Source organism: Dama dama, chromosome 9 (assembly GCF_033118175.1).
Source record: "Dama dama isolate Ldn47 chromosome 9, ASM3311817v1, whole genome shotgun sequence".
Classification (NCBI taxonomy): domain Eukaryota; kingdom Metazoa; phylum Chordata; class Mammalia; order Artiodactyla; family Cervidae; genus Dama; species Dama dama.
The window spans coordinates 108,818,475-108,843,684 of NC_083689.1; the positions used below are offsets into that span (position 1 = coordinate 108,818,475).

Below are 25,210 nucleotides of genomic sequence, written 5' to 3' on the forward strand. Positions count from 1 at the left end.
GTGCCAGCTCTTTCTCCCTTGGGTGTGTCCCTGCTGCATACATTTGTTTGAGGAATTAAGTAAGATTATGTATATGAGCTTAATTGTGTGGGATCTAGTGCTTAGTAGGCACTCAGCAAGTGTTAGCAATGATGTTGTAACTCTCCTGCTCAAAACCCTTCTTTTTCCCATTGCCCGAAAGAAAAATTCCACAGTCTTTAACTTGGCTTTTCTGTCTGCATTTTGATTTCTCTTGTTTTATCTTCCATATGATACTCTAGCCTACACCATGAGCTCTAACCTTTCAAAAGCTATCAGTTTTTTGACTGGCTATGTCCTGTCTTATTTACATGTCTTTGCTACCTGGAGAAAAATAAAAAACAAAAAACCCTTTCCACCTTGCCCCCAAACACACACATATGTGCGCACACACACACACACACACACACACACACACACACACACTTGGCTTGATTGATCCCTGCTTATCTTTTAGAGCTCAGCGTTGGTGTTACATCCTCGCGCGTGCACACACACACACACACACCACACACACACACACACACACACACACACTTGGCTTGATTGATTCCTGCTTACCTTTTAGAACTCAGCGTTGGTGTTACATCCTCACGCGCGCGCACACACACGCACACACACACACACACACACACTTGGCTTGATTGGTTCCTGCTTATCTTTTAGAACTCGGCGTTGGCGTTACATCCTCGCGCACATGCACACACACGCACGCACACGCACACACACACACACACAGCTTGATTGATCCCTGAATACCTTTTAGAACTCAGCGTTGGCATTACATCCACGTGCACACACACACACACACACACACACACGCGCGCGCGCACACATGCACACACTTGGCTTGATTGATCCCTGCTTACCTTTTAGAGCTCGGCGTTGGCGCTGCGCCCTCTGGAACCTTTTCCGGCGCCCTCGTGTCAGGGCGGGGTGCCGCTCTGCACATTCTCACAGGAGTGTGTCCTTCCTCACCATTGCTTCTCTTACGACGTGTGTAATGTTGCTATAAACCTCATGAAGGCAGAGGCTGAGTCTTGTTCATCATTCTAAACATGGCACCTGGCAGTCTCTCAGGAAAGGGACTTAGTATGTGCCAGGAGCATTTGGATTGGACAGTGTGCTGGAAGAAATCTACCCTGCAGAAATAATCATGTATAGATATGAAGAGAATTTTGGACAAGATTATGTCTCTTGGCTTTATTGTGTGAACAAATATTTTTAAAGATTTCAGTGTTCATCAACAATAACTATCAATGAATTTGTCAGATATTCTATGTTGGGACTTACCTGATGGCTCAGACAGTAAAGAATCTGCCTGGAATACGAGAGACCTGGGTTCGATCCCTGGGTTGGGAAGATCCCCAGGAGTAGGGAATGGCAACCTGCTCCAGGATTCTTGCCTGGAGAATGTCATAGACTACAGTCCATGGGGTCACAAAGAGTCAGACATGAGAGCGACGAACGCTTTCACTTTTCTACTTTTATTTCTGTGTTCATAAAGTTCTGTATGAAGTTTTAAAAAGATGCTAAACTTGCTTTTATTTTTTTTAATAAAAGAACGGGATTGGTAAATTCTGAGGTTTTCATTTTATGTTTTTATGAAATCTCTCTTCCAAGTCCCATGGAGGAAAGGAAGATGACTTGTTTGAATGGAAGAAGTTGTGATTAGTTGAGTCAAATAAGGAGAGGTGCTTGGCTTGTAGGACATGTTTGCTGAATTGAAAACTAAAAATTGAAATGGAAGAGGTAACAATTATGAGAAAGAAGTTATGTGGAATATTTGATAGGCAGTTAAGGGCTTGTTTAAAAAATAAACAACCCTTTAAGGAAAAGCATGTCTATAGTGATGAATCTTTATGGGGAATTTTCTACTTTAGGAGAATTATCTCTTGCATTCAACGTTACTTTAAGTTTTCAGTACTTGTTGGCTTCCCTGTGTTACCCAGTATTGTTTCTCATGTGTTTAATGAATCACTTTGGGTTGCATTCAGCTGCCCTCAACAAAAATTGAAGGCAGGTAATTTTTCTTATGTACGAGTTTTGAGGTGGGTAGCCCCGGACTTGTGATGTATCTCATGGGGTCATTAAAGAATCAGGCATTTTTTTACCTTTCAGCTCTCTGCCACTAAGCCTATCGCTATTGTTCTTATGGCCTTAAGATTGTTCCTGCTTTTTCAGACATTGCATCTGTGTTCCAGCCAGGAATGGGAAGGAGCAAAGGATGAAAGTTATACCAATTGAGCCTGCTGACTTTTATTAAATTGGTGATATAATAAATTTCTGGGCTTCCCAGGTGGCGCAGTGGTAAAGAATCCACCTGCCACTGCAGGAGACCAAGAGACAGAGGTTTGATCCCTGGGTCGGGAAGATCCCCTGGAGTAGGAAATGGCAACCCACTCCAGGATTCTTGACTGGAGAATCCCATGGACAGAGGAGGCTGGGGGGCTGCAGTCCACGGGGTCGCAAAGATGTGAACATGACTGAGCCACTGAGCCACACGGACAGCGCGCATGCACACGGATACACACGCACACACAGAAGACGCTCTACTTACTGAATTCCAGTTAAAAGATCATTCCAATATCTTTTGTTGGCCAGAACTGTGTCACATGGCCCACCCCAAGCTTGGGAAATCAAATGTTGTGACCCTGTTTTAAGCTAGGATTGTTGTCATCCCAAGTGAACTTGGGTTTCTTCTGGCAGAGTAGGAACTGAGAATGGCTGTGGAGGAACCATCCGGCAGTGTCCGCTCATCGCTTATAAGCAGACCACAGGGCAGCCACCCTGCTTTCTGACCACTCTTGGCCTTTCCTGCTCCCTTCAGCTCAGAGTGCATTTATGTGTTGTGTATTATAGATACAGGTCTGTGCTGAAGAAATAAGTCCTGGGTACTAAAAGCATCTTAAAGACATGTCGCCAAGACTTTGCTAGCAGTCAGATAGGAAGATCCTGTCAGGTACTTCCCTGGTGGTCCAGTGGTTGAGAGCCTGGCTTCCGAGGCAGGAGACCCGGGTCAGCCCCTGGTGGGACACCGAGACCCACGGTCTGTGGGGCGGCTGAGCCCCGGCACCTGAGCTCTGGAGCCCCCGTGCGTAGGGGTCCAGGTGCTGCCTCCGAGACCAGACACAGCCAGCAGCACACAGGAGGAGTCACAATCACAGCTGTTGAAGAAATGAGAGTTTTCTGTGGATTCCAAAGCCGAAGCGTAATTGAACATTGCGTGATTACACGTTAGGAAAGAGAGGAAGGGGTGTCTCACAGAAGCGGATGTGTGTCCTGTTGGGATTTGGGGATTTCACATATGAAGAAAATAGAGTGTTCTTAAACATTCACTGTTTCTTGGTGACCTATTTAAGAGCATGTTAAAACACACCTGTTCCGCTGTGCCGTCGGTCAGCCACTCGGGCCAGATATAGTTAGTGCTCCCGCCCTGGGTAGCACTGTGCGGGATGGGCGCATCCTCTCCCCACTCTCTCACCTGTTGGTTTCTTTCTTGCTCAGAATCTGGACAGAATCGACAAGCAGTGTGTAACTCACATTGCTGCATCGCCTCTAAATACAAGTCCTCAATCCTTTACCTGAAGTCTTCAGGGCTAGGTATTTATTTGTGGATTTAGAATTTTTAAAATTTTAGGAACATGATAGGAATAGACGTGGTGTATTATATAGTACTTCAGAGACTGGGGCAAAACTCCTCAAATACTTTAAAGATTCTGAATATTCAGATTAAAAGGAATAAATAATTATATATAGCTTCGTGTCAGTTCAGTTTAAGTTTTGCCACCAAAAGAACTTTGGAAAATCCTGTAAAACTGTAGATTAGTGGTGTGAAGAGGGATGAAATTGTTTGACATAATTAGTGAGTTCCCCCCAGAAGGTATAGAAGCCACCGTGATTCTTCCAGCTGGCATCAGATTATCACCAACATGTTTGCTGCCTCGACTCTGCCCTGTCTGGTTTTGTCCCTGGCCTCTCAGGAGGTCTTTGCAGTTTGAGCACCGCTATCTCTCCACATCTCTGTATCCCATCTCCTGATCACAGCAGTGTGAGGTGCTGACTTTTCACTCAAAGGAGACTCGGCTGAGTGTTCTGGCTCCTTGATTATACTCCATGCTTCCTCATTATCAGAATTTAAAAAACCAAACATTTCTTATTCCATTCTTGTACCTCCTGAAGTAATAATTTTTAGAATTCTTACATTAACCAGTTTAAAGTTTGTGATAGAATGATTTAAATAATATAATTACTTCTTACATGTACATTTTTACTGTCGTTTATAAGTTTGAAGACCACGTTTGTCAGTAGGCTACTCTTGAGTCTCACGTGTTGTCTCCTAAATGATTCTCCTTAGTGCTTTCAGGGTGTAGTGTCCTCAGTCATTCCTTTCAGCAGTTTTACATAAACTTGAAATGCTCAGATTCTTCCCAGGTCCTTAGGATTAGTCTGTTTTCATTTTTGTTCCTAGGTACAAAACTATTTTAGATTTATTAGGTTTAGACTTTATTTTGAAAAGTGATTGAACAGACTGTTTTAAATAATTATTTTAAGGTTTATTTGAGAGCAATGGCAAAGTAGTTGTGTGTTCAGAGAACATTTGCTAAGCTGCTATGTTTTAATTGCCTTTTTATTGTTTATACTTTAAATCAAACTTTAACTAGCCGTGAGGTGCTAGTTTATTGTTGTCAGATTATCATACAGAGAATTAGGTTTACACTTACGTTTTAGTTGTGTGATTTGTCTAATGAAATTAAAGTGATTTTGCACGTTGCATACATGTTATAGTTACTCCAAGGACCACAGTCAAGAAAGTGCTGAAGATGGAAAGAAGTAACGTGTGCCTTTGTCTGTGTAGAAGTATGATATTATTTTGATACCTTCCAATATGAAGGCAGAGTTAGCTTGGGGACTGTCGCCTGTATCTAAGAAGGATTATAATAATTGCCAGTTATGATATTTGGAAATACGTTTGTAGAACCCAAGAAACATTTGTAAAGGGGATGAAGTTGTGTCAGAGAAGAGCTAGAGTTGGTTTTTGCTGTGTCTGCCGGATAACCCAGTTACCCCCCGCCATCAGCTGGAGTTGCGCACTGTGAGAGTGCGGAAGTAACTTAAACGTCTGGCACCTGCGTGGTTTCTCTAAGCGGTTTGTGTCGGGTCTGGGGGAACTGACCGGGGTGCGAGTGTGCTTCCTCGGGTGCTTCTTTCCCCTGGCTTTGTGCGCGCTTCGTCCTCTGTCCTGTCTCCTTTCCCTCGCAGCGTCTGCCGCGCCTTCCGAAGCCGCTCACACAGAGCTGTTAGCCCAGAGCGGTGCAGAGCACAGGCTGGAGAGGTGCGGCTTACTGCAGTCTTCCATTCTTCTGGGCCGGATTTTTTTCCTTCTAAATGTAGATTAATAAACCGTGCACTACAAGAGGAACAAGGAAAAAGATTTTAGTGAAGGTATCCTGATGCTGAAAAAGTCAGGGAGGGCTTCAAGTCCATCTTGGACTTGAGAACACTTCACAACTTTGTGGTAAAAGAAACATTTTAAATAGAGCCTTTGGACTTACTTCACCCTTCTTTGGAGAGTAGCTTTATTTTATTTTTTAGGCAAGAAAATTAAATGTGAAATTGGGGTGCTTTTGGAACTAACATGTACTTGGTTTTAGATTTTGATATTTTGTAGGTGCTTAGCATATACTCCGGAGAAGGCGATGGCAGCCCACTCCAGTACTCTCGCCTGGAAAATCCCATGGACGGAGGAGCCTGGTGGGCTGCAGTCCATGGGGTCTCTAAGAGTCGGACACGACTGAGCGACTTCACTTTCCCTTTTCACTTTCATGCATTGGAGAAGGAAATGGCAACCCACTCCAGTGTTCTTGCCTGGAGAATCCCAGGGACAGACAAGCCTGGTGGGCTGCCGTCTGTGGGGTCGCACAGAGTCGGACACGACTGAAGTGACTTAGCAGCAGCAGCAGCAGCATAAACTCAGAGTACTGTGGGTGTCTGGATGGCGTGTGTGTTTTTCTTTGAAATGTGTTCTTTACCCCTTGTGACATGGTGTCTCCTTCACTGAGAGTCGTGTTTTCCCTAGTGTTTTGTGTCTTCTTCAGTCGGCTCCTGGGACTGTAGAGTTTCTGTCCTAGAGCCGACATTGTGTCAAAGTGTTTTGGAAAGAGAGTGTGCTTTTTTTGTCTGGTTGTTTTCATGGTTTTACCTCTTACAGGATGGCTCACCGGCATGCAGAGATGTAGCACCAGTAAAAAGTTGTTTGCTCCTCACCAGAAAACCTCTCACGAGATGGATTTTCATCTGTCAACAGGGAGATGTGCACTGAATACAAACATTTGCCGTTTTTGTCTTTAGCAACAAAACAACCTTATTTTACTGCACTAAACTTTTAAGGTCTTTTTATTTGTGAAAATCAGCCTGTTTATGTACTGTGTATTCCTCCAAAGTTATGGCGTTATAGTCACTGGAGAAATGAAATTTTCTTCTAGTAGATGAAAATTACATTTTGATTGAACATCATTCCTTATGCAGTCACCCATAAATATAATGTCTTTTGCTGTCTTTTCAGAAAATGGCTACAGATGTGATTTCTGAATTGACAAGAAAATAGAACATCTTAATGTTTTAGGTAAAACAGATGGTATTTTTGTTTTAGGCAAAGCTATCTCAGAGTGAAAGCAGCTTAATTGGTGACAAGACTCTTGGGGTCAGCCAAATTATGTACAGTTTTTGTATCTGTTTCTCTTTATTGCTTTAGTATCAAACATTTTAGAATAGTTGGAAAGGAATATTTATCCTTTTCATTGATTTGCTATTTTCTGTTATACAGTGGAAATAGTTGCAACATTTTTCAACCTTATTTTTTTTAAAAAGTTATACAATGACGTGTTGATTCTACTTTGGTTGTGGTTTTATTTCTGCTTTTAGAAATGCTTTTCTCAGTGTAGGAAAGCCTGAAATATGTAGTTGTACTTTTGAGGGTTAAAACTTTATAGTATTGCGTTGCATTTGCAGCTGTGAATCCTGGTAGCATTTATGATACTACCTCTGCTTCTATCCTGCTGGGCTTTGGGCAGGGCTCACTGCCCGGTGCCTGGAAAGAGCATGGACTTGTGAGGTGAGCGCGGGCTGAGAGTCGGAGGCTCCTTCTGGTCCCACCTCTGTCACCAACCAGCTCTGTGTTTTTAAATGTTAGGTCTAGCTGCAGTATGTCTTGAGGGAGAGGGAGCTGTGGATAATCCCCAGGTTATGTCCAACTGACATTTAGTTGTCTGTTATAATAGAAATCATTTATAAAGCATTTCACTTGCATAATCACTGGGAAAGGAAGTTTGGAGGTAGAAAACTCTAGAAAATAACCAAGTTGGTTCAATAACTGGGACATAGGAGAAAGAAACTATTTTCCAAAATAACATCAATATTGCAAAATGAAGACCTGTGATACAGTTCGGGCTCCCCCGGCGGCTCAGCTGGTAAAGAGCCCACCTGCAGTGCGGGAGACCTGGGTTCTATCCCCGGGTGGGGACGGTCCCCTGGAGGAGGGCTAGGCTGCCCACGTCCATATTCTTGAGCTTCCCCGGTGGCTCAGACAGTAAAGAATCTGCCTGCAGTGCGGGAGACCTGGGTTCCATCCCCGGGTTGGGACGGTCCCCTGGAGGAGGGATAGGTTGCCCACGTCCATATTCTTGAGCTTCCCCGGTGGCTCAGACAGTAAAGAATCTGCCTGCAGTGCGGGAGACCTGGGTTCTATCCCCGGGTGGGGAAGACCCCCGGGAGGAGGGATAGGTTGCCCACGTCCATATTCTTGAGCTTCCCCGGTGGCTCAGACAGTAAAGAATCTGCCTGCAGTGCGGGAGACCTGGGTTCCATCCCTGGGTTGGGACGGTCCCCTGGAGGAGGGCCTAGCAGCCCACTCCAGTGTCCTTGCGTGGAGAATCCCATGGACAGAGGAGCTGAGGGCTACAGTCCAGGGGGTCACAGAGAGTCCGACGTGACTAGGCGACTGAGCACACACACATTCCCACTGCTTCCTACAAAAAGGAGAATCTCCTGAGAGAGTAGCTTGTGTTGTTATTCGAGCCGTTTAGAGAAGTACCTTTCGTTTCACCCCCTTAAAGAAAGCCCGTCCACCCCAGTCCTCCATCTGCAGCTGATTGGGGGCCGTCAGAGTGAGGGCTATTTGCTGAGGTGGAGGTGGCGTGGAGCTGCCTGATCAAGCGGTGTTCAGAGAGCTGTGGGGAGCTGGAGCTGGGGTCGGCCTCTGCTCCCAGCACGTGCACACCAAGGCCCTCACCCGCTGGAGAAGGGCAGGCCACCTGCTCTGCCTCCGAGAGGCCTTAGGGCCTGGCTGGTTCCGTGTGATTCCTGGCTCTGCATGGTTTTAGGGTTTCATAAGCTGGCTGTAAGCTGCACAGAGTTAAGGAAAGCACATCCTGTATGCTCGGCCCTGTTCTAAAGGCCCATTAATGCTGGCTGTTTGGTATTGTTATTGTTGTTAACATCTGAAAGGCGGGAGGAGCAGGGGACGACAGATGGTGGGATGGCATCACCGGACTCAATGGGCATGAGTCTGAGCAAACTCCGGGAGTTGGTGACGGACAGGGAGGCCTGGCGTGCTGCAGTCCGTAGGGTCGAAAAGAGTCGGACACGACTGAGCCACTGAACTGAACTGGACTGACCAACATCTGAAAATCTCTGCCACTTAACAAGTCAAATTTACTTTGAATTAAAAGTAGTAAAAATATTCCCTTAAGATACAGTTTTATTTTGTTTATTTTTTTTACAATTTTATTTTTGATTTACTGCTTTGCCTATTAGTATTATAAGCAAACTTAATTCTCTACACAAAGTAGTATCTTCTAATGTAGAACTTCGTGGAATGTTTACTTAGTAATTGCCTGTTCTCCATCTCAAGTAAGAACCCTTGTTAGTGATCTCTTACGGAGCTTTTGGATTTAGGAAGGTGTTTTCAGAAATCAAGTGCTTGGCTGACAACAGCAGTTTAGGTGCTCCTGCCATCTTACTGCTTCATGAAGGGCATCTTCACACTGGCAGGACATTTGTTTACTTTCCTTTTGAATCTCGTCCTTGGGTGAATGACTTCCATGAGATTAGATTTATAATATTTTTGTCCATGAATTTTAATTTATTTCTCCTAAATGTAGAAAAATTGCTGAAATAAAGTTTTATGTGTTAAGAAATTCAGGCTATATTTATGCACTATTGTATTCAAGTAAAATCCTAATTTTGATTGTTGAGATGAAAGTGTTCTATTCCTAAGTGTGGAATTACTTTTCTTCTTAACTGAGGCCAAATAATATATGTTACTGAATCAACTGGAAGCTTCCAGAAAACATGGTGTTTTATTTTTCCTCTTGCAAGTATAAATTCTATATCTGGTCATGGAAGAGAAGTGTGATTGTTATTATATAGTTTCTAGGAAAGTTTTTATGGAAAAACAGTTAAATGTCTAATAAAGAAGGCCTGTTTTATAGAAATAGAAGGGTCTTTAAACTGAGAGGCCGTGGGACTTGTATGAATAAGTCCTGGGCATATGTACATTTCTTCAGTGAATGATGTCTGTGTAAGGTATGCAAAGGTGAACAAGTAAGTAGAATTGTAAAAGGTTAAGAATAATCACCTTGGTCAGTGTAACGGGCTGTTAGTCATTTGCTTTTTACGAAATACAGGTCTGGGAGTTTTCTCCTCTGCTTCTTGTTTTTGCTAGCTGCGTGCACTTGCTCCAGGACACTGTGGGTCTGGGTTCCTCAGACCTTGTAGCCGGCGGATGAGAAAGCAGGAGGGAGTCCTCCTTGGGAGAGGGGTCAGAGGCGACACCCTTCAGTCTCTCCTGGGCCCAGTTCCAGGAGCCCCGGGCCCTGCCTCCTGCCCATGTCCAGCACTCGGGATTTTCTTTTCTGTGTGCGGTGGTCTCTGCTGGGAAACCGGAGCTTGGCCCTCGTTTTCAGGAGCAACAGTATAACCCGGTGTGTTCGTTCCCTAGTGCTGTTGTAACAAATACCCACACTCTTAGTGTCTTGAAAAACCACAAATGTATTATCTTAAACATTTAGAAGTCAGAAGTTCAAAATCAGTTTCACTTGGGTGACAAGTGCTCGCAGGGCTTGTCCCGTGTGGAGGCTGTGAGGGACAAATCTGGTCCCTGCCTCTTTTCTCTTCTCGCTGTCTTGCGTCCCTAAGGCGTGGCCGGTTCGTTGCGGCCCCGTGGGCTGCAGCATGCCCCGTGTCCCCGTTCCATCAGCTTCTCGTGGTCACCTGCAGTGCTTGGCCTCCAGCCCCTTGCACACACTGCCCTATCTCTGGCAGGTTCTAAACGCTCCTGTCTTGCTCTACTTTTCAGAAGCTTTCTGTTTAGATTTCTGGGCGGCCCCCAGTCTCCGGTGCTGTGCTGATGAGAGAGCCGAGTGCGTGCGTGAAGCCCCCTGCGTGTCCTCCGAGTGCTCTTTAGCCTCTTCGGAGACAGTGACGCTCCTCCAGGCTTCGTGCTGGCTTTGCACGGAACTCAGCCTTTCCTGTGCTGAGAACTGGCACAACCCAGAGTGGGAAATGGCTCGAGAAGGCAGCTCTCTTCTCTGAAATTCTCTCTTCAGCAATTCTCTGTTGCCTTCAAGCAAACAATTACTATATTTTATCTGGTTTCCTACTTGACCCATAGAAGTGAGAGCTCTTGTCATCAACTACTTTATGTCTGCTGGAAGTGGAAGCATCATTTATTGTTCAATTTCAATTTGGTGAAAGAAAAATGCTCATTTTCTCCACTTGAGTGTTTATATTTCTATTGATTTTTAACAACACTTTACAGATTTCCTGAATTTGATCTCCTTTTATTTTTTCATATAATCTTACTAATCTTTTTAATCTTACATTTTAATATAGAAAATGTTCTAAGCATTTTGTTATCAAATCTGTCAGCCTTTTACTTTATTGCTGTATTTTCTATTATGGTTAAAAAGATGTTTTGTACCACAAACTTTACATTTATTTTTCCTACTTATTTTCTATCATTTTTTCCGTCTTTAAATTTTTTAATTCATTGGGAATCAATGTTGGCATTATGTTTTAGTGCATCTATTTAACCATATGTCTTGCCCATCTATTTATAGAAATATCATAAGATTGTTTTGTTCCCTTTCTTCCAATAAGAGGATTTCAGTGGGATTTTGGTTGGCAGTGCATAAAATTCATGAATTAATTTTGGGAGAATTGTATATTTTGCAGTATTTTAGTTTTCTTACCTAGAAAAGTATATTTCTCTTCATTTTTTACATCCCTCAATAAAGCTCTGTCAGCTTCCTTGTATACATTTTGCTTATTTTGTGTAAAGTTGATTTCTAGTTTGAATCCTCTCCTGATTGATTCTTACCCATCCTGACTGCCATCTCTGTGTGCCTCACAGCACACTCTGTACACAGTTTTTTCTTGCTGCCTACTCTGTCATATTGAGCTCAGCAATGCTTAGAACGGGGCCTGCGCGGTCACGTCCATAAGTGTGTAATGCACACAGCAGGCGGAGCCCTCCTCTGTCCATCTTAACGCCGTATGTCATGCGTTGACTTTGTGCTTGTGTGTCTTCTGCGCACCTGTTTATCCCCACTGCCTCCCCACATCTTCTCTGAACTCTTGTTTAAGGTGTCTGTAACATGTGTGGTTTTGCTAATTTCTCTCATTTAGGTTTATATGTGCCTTACCTCGAAAAGCATGTGAGGCGGCTCAGAGACCTCCATCCCACCATCCATGTGATTTGCATGCCAGGGTCCCTGGTCAGGACACCAGAACGATCTTATAAGAGAAAGGAGAGATTTAATTGCTGTTGATATTCTACTTTGTGCCAAGTGTCAGCCCTGGGATTTTCCAAACGTTTTATGATTTAACCCTAACCGCAAGCTTGTCTCCTGATTGTATAGATAAGGATCTTAAGGCTTGGAGAAATGAAATCACTTGTCCAAAGCCTGTCAAATTGTATGTATGATTGTTGGCTTTTGAACTTGAATGTATCTGACTCCAGAGCTTAGGAATCACAGAACTGATTGTGATTTTTGAAGGCCTAATATATCTCAAAAAGGCTTCCTTTTTGTTTTTTAATATCTTGATTTTTATTCTGATGGCCATTATGGTAAGCATTATGTTTTAAAGCTAGAAAACTAGGTGGACTATATGAATATAAGTTCATATCTAGAAATTGTAGTTTTTGTAAACAGATAAAACTACATATTTTCGTATTCAGAATAACTTAATGTAAGGGTTACTACTCTTTCTATTATGCTCCACTAATGAGGCTATTTAGAGAAGTTGAATATATTGTTTGAAGTGAATTTTTTAATATGCTGTCATTGATTAATAATCAGACAGACTGAACTCTAGTTTTTGCTTTTATTGTTAACTTTTTCTTTGATCATGAATCTGTCATTTCCCTCATCTTTGCAGAGGGGTTAATTACATAGTTTCTCAACCATATCTTTTGAGGAATTAAGATAATCAAAATGAAAATGATTTGACAAAACCATAAAGCTCCACAGTAGTAGGTATTCTTCACAAGTGATGAGGCCTCCTCCTGAGATTCTTGTTTTATTCATTCGTCAACTATTTACTGAATGTTATTTCATGCAAGGCACTACACTAGGCACATGAAGTTAGTTACTTTTCATATAACCTGGCGTTTGTTTAATTGGTTTTTAAACTTTAGTAACAGGTGACATTTTTCGTTTATATCTTCCTTTCACCTCCATAAATGCATGTAATATTTTTTAATTTTTTAAAAATTTTTTAAAAAATATAGTTTAGTTTTTTAATATTTTTAATATCATTTGAATAATGTTTTGACTATTGTTTGAATATGCAGTAAGGTCATAAGGTAAATGACTTTATATACTCTTATATACTTACATGTAAGTATACACTCTTATATACTCTTTGGTATATAAGATTTTTTCTATTCCATTATTCTGGTTTATAAGTTTTCTTTCACAGATGTAATGTACTGAAATGTAAATAGCTTTTTGTTCATCCTGAGCTATCTGAAGAGAGAAGGTCCGTGGGGATCTTAGGCATCAGTGAAGAATCTGTCTTCACGTCAGTGGAGTTTTTCCCAAGTAAGTGTGGAGCTAAGGGAACCTCCACAGAAAACCGCATTTGTCAGAATGGTTGCTGTGAGCGTGTCCTGTGAGTCAAGGGGTTAGGACGGTTAAGACGACCGTGGGGTGAAGCTGAGTCCTAAGCCCGTTCTGGCCCCTCTGACCAGTGGAATCTGGCAGCTCACCTGACCTCGTGACCCTCAGCTCTGCTGACTGCCCAGTAAGGGATGAAATGCTGCGTCTCGTAGGTTTCCAGCCTTCGGGCTGAGCTCGGCATAGAGGAAACGCTCTGAGTGGTGCCTCCAGCATCTCTCTCCCCAAGGGCCTCTTCCTTTCCTGTTGCCCTGGGTGCAGTCCTAGGAGGAAGTCCGCCTGGTCCTAGCCCTTTGTTTATAGTAGGTGTTGGTTAGATTACCTCAAAAATAGGACCCAGAGGACCACTGTTGCCTTAACATGACTCAGATCATTTCTACAAAAGAAGTGAGTGAATTTTAAATAGGCTCCTCTTCATTAGAATCTTCAAGGACAGAATCACATTTACAGTGGAATTCTAGTTCTTCATAAAATGATTCCCAATTTGACATGAACAAGCAGATGTTTCTCCTTCCCATTTTCTCTCAGCCACGATAGATCATAGTCTCTCATTTGATTGGCAGGTAACATATGAGTGCTCTGTCTTCATGAGGTGAAGGTTGTTCTTTGTATATAGAGACATGAGATAATTGCCTGTAGCCCCAGGTCATGGGGGCTGAGTGTCGTAATGAGGACTAGGAAGCTGGCTTGGTGACAGGCAGATCAGAAGCCAATGCAAATGTAGGAGAGATTAGGGGGAATAGTTCTGAGCTTCCTATGCAGTTTCTTCCAAGGTAAAATAGAAATTAACTACTGCCCCTTTTCAGGAATATTACTCTTTTGTTAGTATGGATGAAATCTTATTATTTTTTAATAAGTGAGTATGATAGTTTAATATGAAACCTGTTGGTTGCATTCATAATTGACAGGTTTAATAAGTCTCATGTTTGGAGATACTGATAGTGTAACAAATGTCTTACCACTGAACACAGTGATGACAGTGAAAACACTTCGTTTGCGGTGGTGTCCTTACTTCCCTTGGAAGTGAGCTTCGTGTGTGACCATGCGTTCTCTGTGCTCTGCTTGGCGCACACGTAGACAGGAGTGCGTGAGTCAGGTAACCGTGTGCGATGCTCTTGGACATGCTGTCAATCTCTCGTTATGTTAAAGAATTGCTTCCTTCGTGCAGCGTTATACTCATTATATATGCCACACATTTAGCTTTTGAATAGATTCCTGGCATGATAATTACATAATCATTTAGTACAGTAGAAACATCATTATGGTCAAATACTAATTAGCTACTAACACGAAACAAAACAGAACCTAGTTCACAGCATATTATAAAAATCGATTTAATACTGTACAAAATGAAATATATGGTTAAAATTATTTGCTTTCGGTGTGAATCACTTCTTTCTTATCAGAAGGAATCAGTGTTTTGGATGCTTGCTGCCCAGGTTTATTTCTTGGATGCATTGTATTTTATTGTCAGAGCCTTTATGACCAGCCCTGCGTATTTGCAGTGGAAGTTCCGGACTCCATTCCTGGGTCTTCCTCAGACCGCCTACCGCATTAGGAGGCTGGCCCCAGCCCTCAGCCTACACACGCAGACCACACGGAGCTCTCCTCATTCTGGCGCTCAACGAGCCTCTGGACGCCTGAGGCTCAGTAGGAAGCGCCCGGCTCTGGGATGCCGGTTTGCACATCCGGCGCGGGACTGGCCGTCCGCCGCCTTCCTGCGCCCCGGTTGGTAGCCCTGAAGCCCTGGCGTTCCTGCCTCTCCCGGCGGGAGCGTGGCTGGACGGCCCGGGGAAAGCGCAGCGCCGGCAGAGCGTCGCGGGCCGGCCCCCGCGGGCGGGCAGCGCCTTCCGCGGAGTCCGCCCAGCACCGCCCGGGGGCGGCGCTCCGCCCCCGCCTGCCTCGTGGGTGCGGCGGGGCGTGCTCTCGGGCTTCGGGGCTCCGGCGCCCGTTGTGCATGTCTGGCTGTGTTTTCTCTCGTTTTTGGCTGCATGCTGCCGGCGCTCCTTTCCCAAACACGCCCGGGATGGCAGTGAGCCTCCGTGACGCTGGCGCTCGGCACCCTGGCCCACGCCACGCCTCGTGCGAGCCGAGCCGCCCCCGCGCCGTCCCCTGTGGCGTGTCACGGCGCTGCCCTGACCAAGTGCTGCTCCCGACGGCGCGCGAGCCGGGCGCTTTACGGCTTTGTGCTGCGCCCTCCGTGTCCTTTGTCCTTCGCTTCCGTTGTGGTCGCGGTATTTATTTATTCCCTAATGAACCATGTGCAGTGCAGCTGAAACGTGCAGGGCACGTGCAGGATGGAGGAGGGCCGCCCGACTCGGTCACGCGCTGAGCGGGCGGCGGCCGCTGGGGCCTGTCCGATAGCGCGATGGGCAAGAGCGAGGCGCGCGGCTGGCTCCTCACTCCGCTCCCGAAGCCGCGGGAGGGTCGGCACGCAAAGTGCGTTCCGGTACGTGAAAGTATAGGGGATGCCATGAAAGGATTCACTGACGAATCAGTTATACTGTTAGTCAAGTATCCTCTTTGAAATACTGTTTCCTTTATTTGAAGATAATATGTTGTAAGTGTATTGTAAAGTAAAATCATAGGTCTTACAAAGAATGCATAATTCCCGAAGTCTGTGACATGATCTAGAACGTTTCTACTCACAGGCAAAGCCCATGAAGTCGTGAGGACCTAATGCTTCTGAGGAAACCAAGGCTGTTAAGGGCTTCAACTGACAATGGTCTAAATATCAAAGAAGTGAGAGAGAACTTCAGGAAAAATGATTAGGACCTTGAATATTCTTTAACAAATACAGTTATGTTTAAAACCATCTTGTAAAAATTAAATGTTACATGATGGATGTGTGCTAATATAAAGTATTGTTGGAAAAATTTTGTCAAAACCCCACTTCATTCTAAGAACTGCACTTATTTGCAAATGCTGCCTAAACTTATTTTAATAGTCTTTATTTCCCTTTTCTAGCAAAGTTCCAATCAGTTTTTTACCACTATTTATTATAAGATTTCAGCCTTTTATTTTAAGTGAATTTGTTTCAAATGATCTTTCTTCTGGGACCAACTTTCTGGGATAATAGGGACCCCTGTTTATAAAATACATGTGTGGCTGCATGTGTAGCCATATATTTCACTGTGTGTTAGTCATCTAAAATGAATGTCAGAATTTTAATTGAAATTAATTGTGACTAAAATGCAAATTGAAACTCCAGTACTTTGGCCACCTGATTCAAAGAGCTGACTCATTTGAAAAGACCCTGATGCTGGGAAAGATTGAGGGCAGGAGAAGGGGACGAGGATTAGATGGTTGGATGGCATCACCAACTTGATGGACATGGGTTTGGGTGGACTCCGGGAGTTGGTGATGGACAGGGAGGCCTGGCGTGCTGCAGTTCATGGGGTCACAAAGAGTCAGACACAATTGAGCGACTGAACTGAACTGAGAAATGCAAATGTTAAGGGATTCCCTTGTGGCTCAGCTGGTAAAGAATCCACCTGCAATGCGGGAGACCTGGGTTTGATCCATGGCTGGAGAAGGGAAAGGACACCCACTCCAGTATGCTGGCTTACTGAGCGACTTTCACTTTCAAAATGCAAACAGGCAGTTTATGTATTTTCTTATTCAGATTAGGCAAGGATCAGGATATTGTATAGGGCTGCTTATTTTAGATTAATAAAACTATATGTACATAAGTCATTTTATAGGACATAGAAATAACAATAATAGTTCTATTGTTGACTTCCATTTGTATAACATTTACTCTCAGAAAGAGAATCATTGTTTCGTTACCTTTGTACGATGTGGTATTTGTTATGATGAAAATTGTCTGTTCTCTGAAAGTTGTACTGGAATGTTTCTGAAAATTCTTCTTGTGTTGGCTTTGTGCTTACCTGTGAGTTGAAATCTTACGAATGGTGTGGAAAAAGGACAAACATTTTGAGACCCCACTAGTAAAGCAGCTGTTTCTACAGGTATCTCGTGGTCTATAATCCTTCAGAACAAGCTCGAAGCTCCGTGGTCTCAGTCTGGGTGAGCTCATCGGCAGCGCAGGTGTCCTCTGCTTCGGGAAAGCCTGTGGAGATTCAAATGAGTGCCGTGTGGGATACAGCAAATAGCGTCTCACAGACAGCCTACGAGGTATGCGCGCTCCGTGGAGCCGAAGGAGGCGTCCTGACAGAGGCACGGCCAGTGTATAGTTTGTAATGTTGTGAGGTTGCACAGTCACGCCCGACTCTTCTGGGACCCCATGGACAGTAGCCCGCCAGGCTCCTCTGTCCATGGGACTCTCCAGGCAAGAACGCCGGAGTGGGTTGTCATTTCCTTCTGCAGGGGATCTTCCCGACCCAGGAATCGAACCCAGGTCTCCTGAACTGGCAGGCAAATACTTTACCGCTGAGCCACCAGGGAAGCCCCGCTGGCCAGTGAAATGACTCTAAAGGAAAACAGATCCTTTGTTTTCCAAAATATTAATATCTTTGTTAGTATGTAGACTGCATGTTATTTTTAGTGCATTATGAGTATGTATATTGTTCGTTTTTGTAAGTGTGTATATTGTAACTCTTTCCTGATGTCATGAAGTAATCATTCCTTGTAAAATTTTGAACTTTTTTGCCTAACTCAATTTAATGAGTTGTAAGTATTGAAATGAAGATAAATACCACCTTCTAAATAACTGGATACTTTCAACTTTTCATTGCAAAGATGACAGTAATATCCCAAGAAAGAAAGACTTTTTAAATAAATAAGATGCTTCTTTTCTGAGATATAATTATGAAAAAAATGTCTGGGTTCAAGTAATAGACTTTTTGGGGAAATATCTTGAAGTAAGCAGTATTAAATCAAACCCCCATATCACTGGAAATAATGAACTTCTAGAATTTGGAGTACAACTTAAATTGTATTTCTGAAGACACAGACAAAAACTAGGGAACCTAAAAGAGAATTAAAAGCCATTGCTGGCTGCTCTTATAAATTTATTATCCTTTAGAAAGAAAGGAAACTATGATACAGGTTTTGATCAGATTTTACAGGAAACGCCTCACCTCGAGATTGGAGCAGAAGCTCCTGAAAGGTTGGATCATGTCCCTTGGTGGGTGCCTCCTCCGTGCCTGTTCAGCGTCTGCTGGATCCCCCAGGCACTGATGTCTGGTATTGGTTGGACTAATATGCTTGATGTTTACATTGTTACATTTATTATTTTTTATTTTTAATGTACTGAATTATCATAGTATTGTAAAATGATTCCTAAAATCACTGTCACAGTAAACCCTTACCATCATGGACAATTTCCATGAGCATCCATTAAGAATACTGTAGGACAATTGAGAATGGTCACATAATTTCATATATTGAATAAAAGCCTTAATGTCTTTGATAGTCCTTCCCACTTGAATTTACTAGGTTCCCTAGTTAAACAGAAATGTGAATACTCCACCCATAAGTTATAAAAACATAGAATAGTATTATATTCTTTCTTAAATATAGTAGTTTCTTGTTTTTACTAGAAGTATAAATAGTTTCCTTTCAGTAGATTGCATTTCTCTTTAATAACTTCTCTCCTTTATCTTTAAAGATATCTTTTCTAGCAGAGATGCCACCATTGGGACTGAAAGTTTATAAGATTTTGGAAACATCAAGTTCAAGTCCACATTTAGCCAAATATGACCTGTATAATGGTAATATAGCAAATGAAGGAATTTTTAACATGAATAATATAAAAAGTGCTCAGGAAGCTATAACTCTAGAGAACTCCTTTATTAAGCTGCGCTTTGGTCAGTCTGGGCTTATGGAGGTATGTTCCAAATAGTTCTGAAATTTATAGAAGGCTTGTCACTTTTGTTATAACATATGCAGATTACCTATGTAAAGTGGAAAAAGTGGACACAGATATTGTGGAGGAAAGGGTGGAGAGGTACATGTGCCTTCTCCTGCGGTCCACAGTGCCCACTGCTGCTCACAGGTGTGGTCTATGATGCTGCTGACCGTGGACTGCTTGTTACTAGTCCACAGATAAGTGTGCAATTGGCGGCTATTTAGAAATGTTTATGGGAACTTTGAAAGTAACTAGACTGAGTAGATATATGCCTACTAAATCTGATAATAAAAAAATGAGTTTATATTTGGCATATCACTTTAATTTTTTTTTTAATTAATTCACTTTCATTGTACTTTACCAAAATGCTGCTCCATGCATAGTGAAAATAAAAATAAATTCACTCCTTTACTGCAGAAAGTTTGAGAAGTACTGGTCTAATCTCTAGTATATCTCTTTCTTTGGTGAAATGTGTTCTTTTTGTTCTATTGTGGAGATTTTAAATCCTAAGGTTAAGTATAAAATTTGGAGTGTTCATCCAAGAATTGTGACTATTACAGGCTGAATGTTAATCACTTTTAAATCTATCACAAGGTAATTTTTTGAAAATAGACATATGCATCTAGCTAGATACAGTAAGTTTATGTCTTAATACTGACTTACACTAAATTTTTTTTTTTTTTTAATCCTTAGGAAATGATAAATAAAGGAGATGGTAAAAGTCTTGAAGTGAAAGTACAGTTTTCATGGTATGGAACCACAAGTAAAAAGGATAAAAGTGGTGCCTACCTCTTCTTACCCGACGGGGAAGCCAAGGTAAGAGCTGATGCTGGGAGCAGTGAATAGGCACTTATTGAAAGAGTAGTGAGGAGCATAATAAACACATCTCAATATTATGGTCATCTATTAGGAACAGATGAATTAGCTCCACTGTTATATATCATTATTGACACTTAGCAATTTCTAGTTGAGTATTAGGTGAACAATAATTTCTGTGTTGAAATTCGGTAAGGATGCTACAGTGGACAAGTGCTCCATATGGAAAGAAGCTAGATTTGATTTAGGATTAGGGTGCTGCTGAGTTATTTATGTGCCTGTGTGGCATGGCATAGATAGAGACACAAAATTCCTAGCCATGTGGGAAAGATAGATTGACCACTGAGCCATTTTTCTCCTTAACATTTAGCACTTTAAAAAACAAACAAAAAAAAGTGTTCTCCGACCTTGACTGCACATTTAATGCAGAAAACTGAAGAAAACAATGATATTTGCCGATTGTTCCACAAGCCCGTGAAAACCTTTGCCAGTGTTGTTGTATTTTTACCATTTATTTTTACCGTTTATTTTATTCTGTGCATATCATTTCCCCCCATTTTAAAGTTTTACCTTCCTATGTGAATATATTTTGTTTTTCATTGTGACAATGCCCACAATCTGATATGCTCTCGGAAAACACAATACACACTTTTGATATTAAAAACTTTAGCTGTAAGATGAACGAGGTCTGAGTCTGATGCGTTATATGGTAACTATAGTTGATAGCACTCTGTTGGATTATTGATATTTGCTAAAAGAGTAGAACTTAAGTGTTCTCACATTAAATAAGTGTGTCCGTGTGTGTGTTATATATATGTGGAAGTAAAGAATTTACTGTGGTTGCATATGTACATTTTACATTTTCTCCCAATACTTTATTACTGTAATATTGTGATAAGCTTTCTTTGTACAGTGCTAATTATTTCTTGAGAGTAATTTTCTAGAAGAGTCATTTTGTGTGTTTGGAGCCTTTTAAGGCTTTTGACATATAGATACTACTTATCTTCCTTGTCTCTCTAGAAAGATACATGTTCATTCTGCAGCTGTGTGTTTTTGAGGGTAGCTATCTAACATACTACTCTAAACTCTGAGAGTTAGCCATATTAAATACTTAACCTATAATAGTAAATGAAAAATACTTTACTGTTATGATTTTTGTGATTATTAGTAAGGTTGAACTTTATAATGCTTTTATTTATCTTTAATAATTCTTTTGTGAGTGTCCTATTTAAGTTCCTGGCCATTTTTCCATTGATATGACTTGTGGATCTGTAAAGATTTTGTATATATAATAAAATTAATCCTTTTTCCTATTTATTGAAAAATATACCCTCAGTGTATCACTGCGTTTGTTATTTTATTTTTCTGTTATAGTAGTTTTTAATTTTTGTGTAATCAATTTTGTATTTTTTTCTTTAGAGTTTCTTCCTTTGCTTTTACACTTACACCAACTTTCTCCACTTTAAGATAAATTCAGTATTCTCCCTGTTTTGTTGCCCAGAGTCCTGTCTCCTGAAAAGTTACTTTTGCTCTAGAAAAGCCTGCTAACCAAAATCAACGATAGGTGTTAAGGGATTGTTTAGATCATGCTCAGAATTCTAGTTACTTGTTGTTTCTGTTTTTTTAAAGCATTGAGGAATTAAAGGTGAGCTATAGATCATAGTAGACCTTTCAGGATGGGCAGTGGACCCTGAATATAAGCTGCATCAGTGTTTTCTCACTTCACAGCTTTTGTCATCACACAGGCATTTTGTTTTGACTGACTTTAAAAAAAAAATAGCTTGCTATAGAATATTATACACAGACAATTGTAATTACTATTTTATTTTTTAAAATTATTTTATGTTTAAGTAACTCTAATATTAGATAGTAGGAAAAAGAGAATCATCATATGCTTACAAAGAAGGAATAGAAGCGCACCAGGGAACGAGAAGCTGGGTGAAGCAGACACGGTGGGAGCCCGGGCGGCACCGCTCTGCTCCCACCCTCCCCGTGACTTTCTCGCCGTGTGGCAGTTAGGCGCAGGAGCTTTGTTAACTGTAAAGCATGATGTTAAATTCAGAATGTTTCTCTCTAACCAAAGAGGCAAATATGGAAGCAAATCACACAGCACTGAAAACCCTGTGCTGCACTGCAGCCTAGCTTTGCATGCTGTTGTTGAGCCTTCTAGATGTGTAATACTTAAAATGAAATTCTTCGTAGGAGCTTTGGATTTCATTTCTCTACCATATCAGTCACATGGTTTATTCCCATAGTTTGTTGACTCTAGATTCTAAATAATGAAAACTAAACCAGTGGTTGCCACAGTTTTTCCAAGTTTGCAAATTGGCTTTATATTCGCTTAGTTCTTTCAAGTAAAAGGGCAGTGTGTTTTATAGAGTAGTAAACCTGACTGTGATTAAGCTATGATTCTGAATCCTGCTTCCAGTTTGTTTGAGATGAACCCCTGTGGTCCTTCTAGCCACATGCTCCCGACTCTGAACATTAGGGGCCCATGGTTATAATGTTTGCCTGGGCAGCGTCACTGCTGCCGTTTTCCTACATGACATAGGAGCCATAGGGAAAAACTTTAATTAGAAATTTTTATGGCAGGGAGAAATGTTTGTAGATCTTCTAAACCAATCAAGTTGTAACATTTTTATTTTCTATTTTCAGCAGTTTTTGTCTAATGTAAAACCGTATATTCAATTTTTATAGCATGTGCATAGTCTGATACCTTATAAGGTTTGGTTTTCACTTAATATTACATATATCAAATGATATGTATTTGCCAATTTGGAAACTATAATAAACATTCCTTGGAAAAATTAAAAGCCAAACATTTTTCTTAAAAATGTGATTTCCTCCTCAGCCTTACGTTTACACAACACCACCCTTTGTCATAGTGCAACGTGGAAGGTTTTATTCGGACGTGACTTGCTTTTTTGAACATGTTACCCACAGAGTTCGACTGTACAACATACATGGTAAGAAAACAGAAATGCAACTGTGGAAAAAATGTATACTGATTCTTGAATTCTTGCTTTTCTTGTGTCAGTTTTAATAATTTAGCAATTGGTTTTTGAAGATGACATAATCATCTGTCTAAACTTGACATCATACTCATTTGACTTTAAATGGTGGTATTTACCCTTCAACAATCAAAAATGGTCAAACACTTAACTCCCTACATATACATGTTTTGTTTTTGTTTTTTTTTCTTCTGTATATCTTCTCTTTCTTGGGGCTTCCCTGGTGGCTCAGAGGGTAAAGTGTCTGCTTGCAGTGCGGGAGCCCTGGTTTCGATCCCTGGGTCAGGAAGGTCCCCTGGAGAAGGAAATGGAAACCCACTCTGATATTCTTGCCTGGAGAATCTCATGGACAGAGGAGCCTGGTGGGCTACAGACCACGGGGTCACAGAGAGTCGGACATGACTAAGCAACTTCACTTTAACTTTCTCTTTCTTACTGCAGTGCTTGTCATAAGTCATGAGCTCTTTTCTCAGATCAAAAAGCAGTATAGTATTTTTTTATTTTAGGAAATAGAAATTATATCAAATGTGGCTTTCAGTTAATGGATCCCTGACTACCTTTCTCTCACACACACAACCTGGCTCAAATATAGAATTTATTTCCATAGTGAACATTATTAGAGTTTAACTTTAGAAGAAAAATATTCTATATTCATTCTGTTTGTTTACAACTTATTATCTTGTAGCATATAAAATCAGGCAGTTTGTTACTTTTAGCACAGTATTGAAGCAGCTTCTTTGTTAATCAAGTGGTAAGAAGTAGGCCTTTGATCTGTTTGGAAACTGAACTGTGACCAGTAGCACTGGTTTTTCCATACGATATGACTGGACCTATGGTTCCCAGTCTCAGAATTGTATAGTTAGGTTGGTTGATTTTTAATTCACTGTTTTTAGCATGGAGTACCTTTCCAACCACAATTTTAATCCTAGTAACCAGACCATTTACTGTTGTATCAAATCTCTTAGTAAAGGACCTCATAAAAATGCTACTTTAAATGTTTTGTTGCTATGAGCTAAGATGAAAAAATTAGAAAAGGAAAATATTCTTTCCCTGAGTCTGTAGACAGGTAGACAAAGAGTGTTTCAAAACAGGTAATAAAATACATGGGCAGGCACGGTTTACTTTTGGGTATCATGGGGAAGCAGAGGCTACTCTGGGCTTCCGTGGTGGCTCAGCAGTAAAGCATCTGCCTGTCAGTGCAGGAGCTGTGGGACCCATCCCAGAACTGGGAAGGTCCTCTGAAGAAAGTGGCAACCCCATCCGGTGTTCCTGCCTGGGAAATCCCATGGACAGAGGAGCCTGGCCGTCCACAGTCCACGGGGTTGCAAAAGAGTCAGACACTAATTCACAACTAAGCAATAACAGAAGCCTACTGTGTTCAGGGAATTTCTTATTCAGCTACGTTCAGTTTTCAGATTTGAGTGTCTAAATTTGACTTTGTTTTTAACTTTTTTTTAACTTCAAACCTCATCGATGCAAAAATCTAACATCAGCTCAAGTTTATCTCACCCACTGAGACATCGAGAGGCAATTTGAGGTCTGGGTATTTATTTTTTAATTATTATTTTTGTTTTGCTAATACTCCAAGTACCCAGTTAGAATTTCAGGTACGAATAACTTCATTATGTGACTACTTATGTGATATATTTTCAGGGTAACCCATGGTTCATATGTTGAATTAAAAAGTGAAAGTTCTTCTAGATGGCAGGGAAAATCATACTAGACACTAACTTGGTGTCTTTTGCAATTATCTGCAAACACTTTGAAAACTACAAGAAAGTATAGTTTTGAAATAATCTTTTAAAGCTTTTAAGTCAGAAACACTATTTTTGGCCTTCCTTTTGTACCCTTGCATAGGCCATTGTTTAGCATTTGAGAGAGTCCTAAAATTCTATCTTCAGCTATGGCCAAAGGTTTCATCTTACGGATATAAAATAGCATGATCACACAGAAGATGTGCCTGTCTACTTTTGAATTTGCTTAAGACTTCTGTCCCTAACGGGAGGTTCTGCCCTGAGTGCAGCGCGGGGCGCGCGTTGCCCAGAGCTGCGTGAGCGGCCCGGTGTGCTGCCGCTCCTCGTCAGTGACTTTGAGGAGCAGACTCTGTCTCAGAGCAGGCTTCTGTGTGGGCTCAGGGTAAATACCAGAGAGACAGGTCTGATCCCTGGGTCTGGAGGATCCCTGGAGAAGGAAATGTCAGCCCACTGTGGTATTCTTGCCTGGGAAATCCCATGGACGGAGGAGCCTGGTGGGCTACAGTCCATGGGGTCGCAAAGAGTCAGACACAACTGAGCAACTAAACAACAACGTGTTTCAGAGGAAATGCTGAAGTAGCTCATCAGAAAAGTCCAACTTCTGTATTCCGACAGGGG

The 25,210-nt window shown here is 41.8% G+C and overlaps 1 protein-coding gene across 1 annotated transcript in view; it reads left to right on the forward strand.

The window, feature by feature from the left end:
- The window catches only part of MAN2A1 (mannosidase alpha class 2A member 1), a 202,770-nt gene that overhangs the window by 125,386 nt on the left and 52,174 nt on the right, over positions 1-25,210 (forward strand). Inside the window, exons 13-16 of the mRNA XM_061152130.1 lie at positions 17,171-17,336; positions 18,772-18,990; positions 19,705-19,827; positions 22,679-22,793. Coding sequence (XP_061008113.1) covers positions 17,171-17,336; positions 18,772-18,990; positions 19,705-19,827; positions 22,679-22,793 — 623 coding nt within the window. The remainder of the gene's footprint in view (positions 1-17,170; positions 17,337-18,771; positions 18,991-19,704; positions 19,828-22,678; positions 22,794-25,210) is intronic.